Source organism: Teleopsis dalmanni, chromosome 1, assembly GCF_002237135.1.
Source record: "Teleopsis dalmanni isolate 2A chromosome 1, ASM223713v2, whole genome shotgun sequence".
Classification (NCBI taxonomy): domain Eukaryota; kingdom Metazoa; phylum Arthropoda; class Insecta; order Diptera; family Diopsidae; genus Teleopsis; species Teleopsis dalmanni.
In genome coordinates, this window is record NC_051846.1 from 25,380,116 (window position 1) to 25,393,218 (window position 13,103).

At 31.1% G+C, this 13,103-nt stretch overlaps 1 protein-coding gene across 1 annotated transcript in view; it reads left to right on the plus strand.

Annotated features, from left to right (window-relative positions):
* LOC119678485 (putative uncharacterized protein DDB_G0282133) overlaps window positions 1–11,181 on the plus strand; it is a 68,186-nt gene extending 57,005 nt beyond the window's left edge. Inside the window, exon 3 of the mRNA XM_038090344.1 lies at window positions 7,194–11,181. Within this exon, the coding sequence (XP_037946272.1) occupies window positions 7,194–10,806 (3,613 nt within the window). The 3' untranslated portion in view covers window positions 10,807–11,181. The remainder of the gene's footprint in view (window positions 1–7,193) is intronic.
* The last annotated feature ends 1,922 nt before the right edge of the window (window positions 11,182–13,103 follow it).

The window sequence follows — 13,103 nt, forward strand, 5'->3', positions numbered from 1 at the left end:
TAATTTCATTGTTTTTATATACTTTATATACAAACTTTGAAGTTTTTCCCCTTTCTTTCAACAGCAAAATTCTATAAAGCAACATTTTATATCATGTATTCTTATATATTATATTGCCCATTTGTTTTTATACTTTGAAATGGCTAAATAAGTATCCACTTGATAAACATAAGCATATGAGTCAGCATATGAGTACTTTCAGCAAGATATCATTCCTATTAAATACCTTAAACGCATTCTTAAAGCCAATTATTAGAAGACCTAATCCATAGATTACTGGTTAACTTATTGTTTTTGCAAGTGCTGTTTGTCTATAAAACTAGAACCAGTCATATCAACGACGACTTGGTTCAATGACTATATAAACCTATATCAGATTTAAGTACGTATGAAGTTTGCTACCCATAAAATGCGAGCAATACAAAATAAATTTAAAAAAAAAATAAACAAATAACCAGAAACTGATTATTTATGTCAGTTCAAATCAATTGTAAACTCCTGTTATGGTGACATATAACGACTTACCTAATATTATTCTTTCAATATATAATGTATAATGTATTTGATGTATAAGCATCAAATGGCACCTTATGACACTTTAACGTACTAAACTCAGCTCTTATGAATGAAATTGAAATGTGGGGGGTGGGGGGTGAATAGTCAGATACGTGCAAAATAGCGTTTACATTGGGTTAATTATAGAACTTGATCTAGGTTGTAATAACATCGGTTGTAGAATGAAATCAGTAGAAGATTTGTTTCGACTCTATTGACATAAAACACAGGGTATTGATCGACTTATAACTCATAATTTGGAATAAGTATGGAGGTAGTGAATTAACCTAGAGAATGCTGTAAAATCAAAAAGCACAATAGAGTAAGTTACTTTAAAAAACTTGTGAACCAAGGAGTATGGAGAGACTTTTCCACCGACGCTGCGCTTATAATTGCTACACTTACGAAGAAGAGTTTTAAAGATTCTTATGTATTCCGTTCTTTAAGAGCTAATTCACGATCAGTTGGGGAAGCTAATATTTATGTTAACATGTCAATACTATATATATTTTGATATGAATGAAAAAGTTGTGCTTAAAGTTAACCAATCCAATATATTTAAATACTTATAGATATGTCATTAATACGATTATCGAGCTAGAAAAACTTTTTACTTTTTCGCGACATTAGCCAATAAAACTCATGAACGGAAGTTCTAATATTTTAATTTTCCAGCTTTATAGAAAAAAAATCGAACTTTAAGTATATTGAAATATATATATAAGTATATCAGAATTGTGCACGCATTAAATTGATTGCGTTCTACAAATGTGATTAAAGTGTATAGTCTCTAAGTTGTGTATTAACTGATTTGATATCATTAGCGAAACAAGTCTTAAGTCTCAATTACAATAAGAATGAATGATAATACTTATAATTGATTCGAATAATGACTACATATAATATAGGAATTATCAACTATAATTCTATATGTTACTTCACCGCAAACTTATTCTACTAATAACGAATATTCGTTATGAATATAAGAGTCAAGTAATAGTACTATCATTAATTAGTAGGTTTTTTTAATATAGTGCATAAACAATGCTTTTATAATAAAAATTTGTTTGGATTATCATTGTATTGGAACGATAAAGAAATTTATTCTTTGGTTTAAGGTAATTAGTTCTCTATGAACTACGAGGTTTCTTCATAACCCCTCTCTACGCCTTGACTGGATTATTGTTTATCATTTCATCAGACTAAGTAACTGACGTCAGATCGGCATACCTCCCCGAGTAGCCTGTAACCATTCTGAGATAAGATAACGTGGTGTTAGTAAACCTGTCAGTTTTCGCAAATAATTTCAGGGCTCTATCCTTTATGTATTTGTTAATCGGATCAATCTTGAGGTCGCATATGATGTCAGCATTCATATGAATGATGAAAACAATTTATTTTAATTCATGGATAAATGCAATTCGATTGATTCTCTCACAAAGTGTTACCTAATGATGTTAAGCAAAAAAAAAACTCATTAATTTTTTATATTTTTATTGGATTCAATTCCATCGATAATTTGCTCCAATACATAAAAATCAATAAGTTTTAATGCATATTTAATATATAGACTTTTACACCATCTGTCGGAGATAAATCGTACTATTCTGGAAACAGTGGATGTATGCAATTTTATAATGCCTGTAAAAACAAAAATATTTTATAAAGCAGATGTGCAGTTGAAGCGCCTACACGGAACACGCCGACAAAAGAGGTATTGAGTTTATATATTTACTATTATAAAACTCAACTAATTTGAACCACAACGTGACTACAATTATTATTCCAATTGGTAGCTTTTATTAATGCTTACATAGTAAAGTTAACAAAATATAAAAAAAATTGGTAACATCACTTAGTTTCACCTGTCTCTAACTCTCTTTCACTCTTTATCCCTCAGTCTTTCGTATTCTCGCTGTAGCCTTAGTTCTATGAAAAGAAGCGACAAAATTTTTCTGCAGCATATTTATCTCTATTTCTAAACTAATCATACATAGATGTGATTCAAAAAATTTAGTTCTGTCTCAATAGCTCTTTTATTTTTGGTTAGACACATAACATGTTATTGGTATATCAATAAAACTAATAGTAGTTAAAAATGGACGAAAAATCCATGTTCTTAAAATTTGGCACAAAACATATTTCAGAAAATTGGCACACCTTTATTGTAAATATGGGACTGAAAGTATATGAAGGACTGAATAGAAACCGGATCTCAATGTAAATAATATATGAAGTATGAATTTGGATTTAATTGAAATAAAACTAATGTATATATTTATTAAGGTTACATTCATCTTCCTGCCCACAGTAAAAAGTTAAGATCAAACAAATATCAATTTAATTAATATAATCCAATATGATTTTATATTTATTTACGACAATTCATAAATTAGGTTAGATAATACCGACATTCCTAAGGATTCAGTATGGCATATTGGCCCATTGTTCTACTGTATAAAGCTCAATGATTTAAAAACTATATCAAACCTTTAGTAAAGTCTAAAATACTCTTTGAATGGTAGAAGTCTTAAAGCTGGCTAAGATTCTACAAAAGAGTACGATTCGATAGTATATAACATTTATTAATTTTTTGCAAATTACTTTATTTCCAATATACTAAAAAGTTGAATATTAGAAAGTCATCCAAAAAAAATATGAAATTCTCATGCTCTGATGGAATTATGTTTCTCAAAGTGGTCTATATATATTAACATAAGGGTACATCGATAAACTTATTTCGATTTTTACGACAAATTTTTCTTCTTTATAAACATTGATGAAAAAAAAACACTTCTATAACGATATTGATCTGGACATCGTTTATTTAATGGAGAAGTCAAAAATCTGTTTTTGTGCCAATAAACATTGATGTTATACAAAAACTGATAATGCAATATAGTTAATTCTATATTAGAACTGATATTGGTTCTAACAGAACACATAACATCATTAATCACATAATCATTTGTTGGGGTATAAGATTTGTATTTGTCTGATCCCATACGTAGGCATAAATATCAATACAAAGTTTAGTTTACGCCCATTTATTATGTTGTTTACATCGATTCCAAACTGTGTCACTGCAAAGAAATTGAATTAAATAAAAATACATTTTCGTGCATTTATTTTTTACGATCTTTGTACCAAGAAACATCGATGTACCAAGAAACATCGATGCAGTGTGAGAAATGATTAAGATGGTTCGGCATCTTACACACCGTGTTATGGAGGCTTCCTTGGGGATTAGTGGGACTAGCAAATATTCAATTTTACATATACATTAAGCTGTCACAAATACTTGTTCCCGTTGGATTCCAGATAATGCAACAATCAATGTTTGGGTCTTCTAAAGTGAGCCGAACTCGACAAAGCGGACGAAGCGAGTAGTCGCTTGTTTGTTCAGAAAAACCGGTTTTGTCGCAATTGTACCACTTGAACAACATAGCACAGTCAATGCTGAGTTTGGCAGTCAAAGGAAATTCATCCTTCACTCTCATCAGCTCAAACAAAGGAGTTTTTTAGTACTCAAAACGTCAAATTAATGGGACATCCGCCTTACAGTCCCAACATGTCAGCCAATGATTTCTTTTTAATTTTTTTTATTAGGAAAAAAATGCATACTAAGCGTGTTTTTACTCCCAAACTGCCTGATGACACTTTCTAAACCCTGGTTTTGAAGATACCAACTTAAGAGTAGCAAAACTGTTTCGAAAATTGGTTTAATCGAATGCAAAAGTGTATTCTTCATCGTAGACAATACTTCAAAAAACAATAAAACCATTTTATCTGATTACCCACTGTGTTTTCATTGTTAGGCGTAAGACTTAAAAGGCAGACCTCCCATAATTCGCAAAGCAACATTAAAATCATGATCTTGTCATTTATTGCAAAGGAATGTACAAAAAATACAATAATGGAGTTTCAAAACACAAGCATAAGATATTGGCAGATGACAAAACAAAAGACTATACGTATAAGCTTAAAACTAGACAATAACAGATTTTATAGGTGTTATATACGCATATGAAACACTTCGAAACAAATAGTCTCCAATGCTTTTACGAAGCTTAAAGAGCCATGCAAAACGATCAATTCTGAATGAAGTATTAGTATTTACTTGCCAGTAGAAAAATGTAAACATCACTTTTTGAGTACTAAAAATTTACACTAAATTCATGGGTCATCCGGTTTATAGCAATGAATTGACATCCAATGAATTTTTTTGTTCCTGTATATCGAAGAGAAATAACTTGGATATTGTTTTTATTTGTCAAAAGACCTATTGATAAGTTCAAAAACCATATATCACCATTGAAATAGAAAAATGTGACAAAAGTGAAAAACAATAAAGCCATTATCAATGACAATAGGCTGTTTTTTGTTAGGCTCATAATATAAGTAATGATCTTCATAGAAGTACCAAGTTTTATTTAAATCAATTTTGATTTGACTTAGAGTCATACCAAATACTACAAAATTGATAATACGATAAGATTTAATAAGATTGTATACAGTATGTAAACTTCTTTCATGCATGAAGTCCATTTTGTGATAGACGACGCTTGTATTAAAAATGCACAGAATGTTTATGTAGTATAGAAAAAGAGTTTAAAAATAAGTTCTACATATGGATGTAATCTACTTACTATGTTAAAAAGGTGCTAAAAAATAAAAAAACTTTTATAGCGCAATAACTCCAATTGTAAAGTTCTCACAAATCCCTGCAGATAGTATTAAAGTTCATCCTATTTGTATTATAAGGATAATCCTTTAGTACTGAATGAGTAACTGTACAATGACTTGCCGCCATATAACTAACAACAGAACGGTCATAACTTCAAAAATGTTTTTTTTTGTTTTCTCAAAACATCGAATGAATGGACACATTAATGTGATTCATCGCGTAATTCTACGAAATTAATAGAATGGTGACAAATCGCATGCTCTAAGTGGCCAATTCAAGAAATATGGCCACAACATAAAATTATATGTTCGAAAAGAATAACAAAGCACAACATCCTACTGAAACTAAATATCTTTCATAATCATGTGGCTATAGCAATCAGAACTGACAATTTGTTTCACACTTTCGGCATTTTAAAAAACTACGGACCTATCACACCTCCAAACCAAATGCCACACAATGTAGTGATTTTTTGTTTCTAGATGCAATGGTTTCTAGAGAGCAACTGGTAAATATTTCCTACTTCAGATGCATCATCATTGCAGAATGAGAACTGAGAAATGTAGGTATTACAGAATCACCATATCTTAAAGTAACTTTTTATAATCTAAAAATGTTCAGCAATTGTTAGGATGACATATATTATAAAGTAGCAAATCTTAAACTGAATATCTATAACTTTGGGCGACAGTTGTTTTCAACAAATGTTCTGAAATGGTGCTTTTAAATGAGGACTATTAAATATATAACTCCGTACATGTATAGTGTATAAATTTAATGGTACCTTGTTGGTACTCACATATAAATTTAAATCTTCATTTTACGTTTGATGAGCAAAAGATTTTCATGTTACTTAAGAATAGTAATGGTGAATCCAAAAAAGCTCACTGGATACTAATACTATATCTTAATAAACTCCTTTAAAATGAAATATGGAAATTTATGAAATGGAAACAAAATCGAATAATTGATCACTATAACATAATAGATTTCAGATCTCAATTCGTTTAATTGAGGTATAAAAAGCTATTCATACAGAAATAAATAACTTTCTTTGGCAAGAAAATAATCTAAAGAAAGAAATATTTTTTTAGTTTGTAGAACTTAGTTATATTCCATATAAGAGAAATAAGATCAGTTTTAGGCGTATGACCGTAATATATTAAATATCTCTTAATAAAGTACTTATTTTTACCGCATTGTGATGGCAGATGAGTAAATTTTCGTGATGACCTATTTTTTAACGGAATGCTTCACTTACCTAAAACTCAAAATCGTAAATGGTTATCTCGAGAACTTATTCCAACTTTTTTTAGAAAAGTCAAATTTAATCATGTTATTTAAAAAATCAGTCGACTCTTTCTCCTATTGAAACTGAAATGGCTTCAATTGTCAAACTTATGTTGATTATTCCCAGAATGAGAACTTCTTAAATAAGAGATTATGCAGCAGTAGAGAATAAATGATGCAATTTATAATATAATTTTTATAACGTATATTTATGCAATCAATAGACCATCAATAGAACTAGTAGTTCTGTACTATAAAAATAGCAAGTCCTGTTAGAACAGATGTATTTCATTTTAATTTTTATTTGATTTAGATTAGGTCAACGATGTCGTGAATAGTGAATCGATCTAAGTTAATTAAACTCGACGACTGTGATTTAGAAATACATCTGGCATTTGTACTTATACTTCTGATTATAGGTTATAGGATGATATCCTAATTACATATTTAACACTTTTAATCTTAAGCACGTGTAGCAACAGTGAAAGAACAGATCATGAGCACTTCAATTCTTGTTTTTCAGTTTATTGAATATAAAATAGTATTGGACTAAATTTGTATTGAATGTAAAAGACGATTGGACTTTTCTAAAATTTCTTTAACCTTTTATGGAAATGTTATATAAATAAATTTTTTTTCTTTTGTTTTTAAAAATTAACAGTACTGATGAAGACGCACGACAGGCTATGATGCGTGATCGAGAAAAAATAAATGAAGTACAGGTACGCCTTTTATTGTCATCTCGTGCTGAAATGCAAAAGGTGATTGAAACAGCACGTCAGCAGTCGATACTTGCTCTTCAAAATAATTCAAATGCAAAACCAAAAGTTACAGCAACTGTGACAGCTCCAACATTACCTCAACCACCTATTATAACTACCAGCGGTTTACAAAATATTTTAGCAACTCCATTAGGTGCACCAGCTTCTTTTCTAACATATCAGCAGCAAGCAGGCATTATATCAGAAGAAAAGCCTATCGTTACGAAAACATCCAAAATTACCAGCTCTGAAGAGAATAAAGTGCGTAGTGGTAGTGATCGACGCCGTTCAAACTCAAGAGAACGTCGCCGATCAAGATCTCGTTCGAGAGATAGAAGTGATCATTCTAAACGCAGAAGAGAGCGAAGTCGTTCACGTGATCGTGATCGTGAGCGTGACCGTGATCGCGATCGCGATTGGAAGAACAATCGACGCTCATCCAGGCGATCCAGAAGCGTTGAGCGCAGTCGGGACCGCAGTCGTGATAGAAGTCGCGATCGAAGCCGTGAAAAAAGTCATGATAGAAATCATGGCAGTATGACTAGGAGTAATCGTAACAGCAAAGATAGCATTACTAGTAATCGTAACAAAGATAATAATAATGAGAATAATAATTCAAAAACTGCTACATTCTCACCATGGAGTATTGCTTCACCGGTGCCATTTGGAATTAAAAATCAAAATCCAAATACAACTATTCCCGGTCTTGATAATAACTTTCCAAAAAATTTGCAAACAGTTAATCCAAATTATACTAGTGGTAATCCAATAAATCCATATACTATGATGCCACCAAACATTATTGTCCCTAATACTATTTCCAATAACCCCATTAAACCAAATACATTCACTCAACCGCCATTAAATTCAACTGGAAGCATGTCAAATCCACCAATTATACCAGCTTATCAAAGCTTCAGTAGCAATGTTAACACTACGAACAATTATAGTCTTACAGTACTTCCAGGATCAGTTCAAAGCAATAACGATCACATGAAATCTTTTTCAGCCCAATCAGTGGTTACTTCACCTTCACCTTTGAATTCAAGTGAAAGTGCTGATTCGAAAATGAAAGTAGCAGATAACCAAAAATTGGATAACAAAATGAATGCAGTGATTCCGGGTATTTTTCTAGATAAAAAACCAGACGGAACACAATTACAAAATAATATGACCCCATCTACCTTTCAACAAGAATCGATTACTTTTGCTAACACAAATCCCTACGCCCAAATTTATCCAAGTCTATTTGCAAAAGCAGATCCAATACAAACTATTCAACCAACAAAACCAGCTGTAAATATAGAAGAGGCATCTCCACGATATAATGAACGTAATGAAAAGAAACCAGAAAATATTTGCATTAAAATCAGCAACTTGTGTAGTACCGCTTCTTACAGTGATATCAGAAAATTTTTCGCAGGATTATTCATTCCGCATAATGGTATAAAAATGTTAAATGATAAGCAAGGAAACCGTACAGGCGTTGCTTATATACAGTTTGGTCGAGTGTCACATATACAGAAGGTTATGAGTCGACATAACTTAATGTTGAAGTCAAAACCCGTGAACATTGAAAAATCAACAGAGGAAGAATTTGATAAAGCAGAAGAAGGCCCCCGACAAAATCGATTTGAACGTAATAGCAATAACGATCAGGTATGGCGAGATGAAAACAAGTTTCATGAAACAAACAAACCTAATCCATTCAGAAATAAAACCATAATGGACACATTTAATGTGCTCTATGTAGAAGACATACCCCAATTTGCTACCGAACAAGATATCATGAAAATGTTTACATCATATTCTATTTTTGATATATTTTTGACGTCTAGTCCAGAAAATCGGCGTGAATATATTGCTTTTGTCAAATTCTCACGCACTGAAGATGCAAAAGCAGCTTTGGAAGATAAAATGCAGCATATGATTGGTCACAGAAAAGTACGAATAAGTCCAGGCAGTGAAGAAGATATGGAAAAGGCCAAAGAAAAGTTACGTCTAGCAAACGAACAGTTACAAAAAGAGGAAGAAGCACTTGCTGAAGAAGAAGCTAAAAAGTTTCAAGATATGGATAATGAATGTGAGACCAAAAATGATTATATGAAAAATGAAAATGAAGTCAGAGAAGCTGATGTAGAAATGAGTACAAATATTAAAGAGAAGAGAAGAGAAAGCAGATTCAATGACAATAATCATAATAATCAAAACAATAATGATGTTGTAAGACCCAACATTCCAAGCATTTTTGAAATGAATGTAAATCAACCAAATACATTAGATGCGAAAAACGATACTCGACAACGCCGGCAACGTCCAAGTCGCTTCAGCAATAACAATAATGCAACAAATAACTATGATAGTAACGACCGAAATACACCCAATATGATGCAGAATCAAAATTTCAATCCGAATGTTCACAACTTCAATAACAACGATGGACCAAATTTTAATGGCCCAAATTTCAATAATGGTCCAAATTTCAATAATGGCCCAAATCAAATGAATCCTGTTGAAAATGTTTTTATTATAATTAAAAATTGTGACTACAAAGCACAAATTAATGACATTGCTCAAATGCTGCTATCTATTAAACTCCGTCTCAAACATATAGAACCCTTATTCAATGAACGCAACTTACCAAGTGGAGAATTTATTGTAGAATTCCACGATCCCCGAGATGTGGAAGCATCAATAAAACAATTTAACAATTCGAAATTTCGTTCAAGGTCCCTACGCATTTATACAATAACTCCCCAAGAAATAGCTGATCGCCTAAACAAGCCATTCATGAATTATTTCCCTGGTGGCGGTGGCGGTGCCGGTCGAGGTGGTAATTCTATGCAAGATTTCGCTAACAGAGGACGTGGAAATAATAATAATTCAATAGGCAATATGGGAAATAATAATGGAATGGGTAATATGGGTAACAATAATGGAATGGGTAATATGGGTAATAATAATGGAATGAGTAATATGGGAAATAATAATGATATGATGTCGAACATGAGTAATAACAATAATAATAATGGTATGTACGGAAATAATAGAAACATGCAGATGGGTGATGGCAGCGGTTTTAACGATAACAATGATTCAATGCGAAATAACCGTGGAAATATGGGTCGTGGTGGCAATATGGGTAATAACAGAAATCAATATAACGATGATGGTAATGATAATAGCAATAGTAACGACAATTTTAACAACAAAAATAACAACAGAGGAAACAATAATAAACTTATTGATGGCATACCCGATCAATTTAATCGTTCCGGTTGTGTTGTTTCTATGGAAAATGTACCATTCAAAGCAGACTTAAAAGATATTTTAAAATTTTTCGAAGGTTATGAACTATCGCCAAATGATATTATAAGACGATTTAATGATGATGGCTTGCCAACTGGTGATGCACGTGTAGTCTTTGAAACACCTGATATCGCGAGATCTGCTTACGAATCCAAACGGCGAAAAAATATTTTCGGCCGCACAATCTACTTAAATATTTTGTAAAACATTTGTAGTGTTAAATATGTATTATATATAACTAACTACTTATCATATTGCATTAATTATCATACATTATTATATAACTGCACAAAGTATTTAAGTAAGAATTCACTTTCAAATGGGAGTTGAAAATTATAGAATTAAGTCGCAAAGAAAGGAGTTGACATAAATATTGAACTTGTTTATCTATTCTTAAGTTATTTATAAGTTATCTATTCCTAATGAAGTTGAAAGGACAAACTGTCGCATTTTTACAAAGTCACTTTAGGAAAAGTGTCATGTCAAAAATATGCGTTTGCTATTCTTTCAGTCTAAGTGTTTTTGGAAAAATATTCCAAAAAAAACGCTTATAAGTTTTGATTATTTGATTTATGAAAATTTGCCTATAAAATTTTGAAACTATGAATAAAATATGTAAATATTTTATATAAATATGGATTAATGTTATCATTGTATGATGCTTTACCCTTTTTAATCGCGATTTTTAAGTTTCAAATGTAATGAAGGAAAACATTTAGTTCGTATCTTTAAGAAGTGCTATCTTTAAGAGAAAAAAAAACAAAAAAAAAGTTTATTATTATAATCATCTACTATAATTTCTTATAAACATATGTAAGTCTTTATACACAGAATTATAAATTCTTAATTAAAGAAATAAATACAATTTAAATTTCTATACAAACTATAACCTTTATTTATTTAAGAGTAGGTTTTTTGATGGCCTAGCTATAAAGATTCAAATACATACTATTTTTCAAAGTACTTGTTGTCTTTCATTGTCTCCTCTTGTTATAAATTTTTTGACTCTTCTATTCTCAGTAGTTTCGAATTGATGGATTGAACGAATCCATCCATAATCACACATAATCATCATATTTGTGATTGTGATGTGTACAACAGAGCCGATAATAAGAATATCATATGTCCACAGTAATAGATCTAACAGATAATATTGATAATGATAATGTTTTATCCGACCGCAGGAGTAACTCTAACAGATAGTGTTATCTTAAACATTAATAGCAATCTGCTTGCTTTATGAGCACAATAAACAGCAGTAGAGGAATTTACCTTTTGTTTTCCACAAAGAAGTGGATTAGGCCCACTTTTAAATGGCATTTGTCCGTTTGCACATTAACAACTTCCTCTGTCCAGTTTACACCTAACCACAACTAATGCACTGACAAGAACGGCGGGGTCTACACTGACCCCACCCCCATTCTCTAAAATTCACAATTGATCACTCAAACATCCACATACTAACTCATCTATACGTTGTGTGATTTCTTCATGTCATCTTTTTTTTACACCCCCATGGGCTACAACAACCACAACAATACACTCACAACTATGAAATCGGTGGAACCATTCATGACGTCAATTACTGCGCCTTTACTATTCTGTTATAGCTTAAGTCAACCATATGCTAAACAGTTAATTATTGAGTATAAACACGTTTAAACCTGCTGTGTGTCCAAGCTTTAATTATACAGAAAATGCTATGTTCAAATGTGCTTTTATTAACACAAATCTGATTCAAATTGATTTGCAGGTCTGTTCCTGGACCTTAGCAAAATTGCTGAACCTTAAAGTTATGTTTGAAGAAAATGAAAGAAAAATATTTGGTGCATTGTAAATGTTGGAGTTTTTGAAAGTACAGCTTACCCACAATAAAAAAAAAAACTAATTAACTAACTAACTAAATTGGTATCCTTAAATTCGCCTAATTTATGCTTAACTAATTTTTTTTTTATATAAAATCTAATATAAAGCCATACTAGTTTTATTTTAATAACATCGTTATTTTCTTATGACCCCAAATAATAAAATTTAAATATTTTTTTTTGTTTTTAAATATAAAAGTTTCTATTATAATAATACCGAATTTCCAAGAAATAGAATATAAAAAATATTTTATGCTGTATACCTATTGACTCAATAACTTATAACTATAAAAAGTTCTGTAATTGGATAACATTAGATTTCTTAACAGTCTCTCTACAAACAGGACATTCATCACGTTCATCCAACCACTCTAGAATACACGTCCAGCAAAATAAATGACCGCAAGGCGTCAAGCTAGTGTTCGTTCGTGGTTCCAAGCACAGAACACATTGTGGTGCTTTTGTTACTGATTCAACTTCAGTTTCATGTTTAATAATTGTTTTCGATGATTTTCTTTCCAAAGTAGCATACTGTTTTCTTCTATGTTCCTTCCACATTTCAAATGCACTAATAAGAAAAGAAATTGACACTTGTAGAAAGGTTATAACGCCGAGTATTTTATAACCAAACAAAGA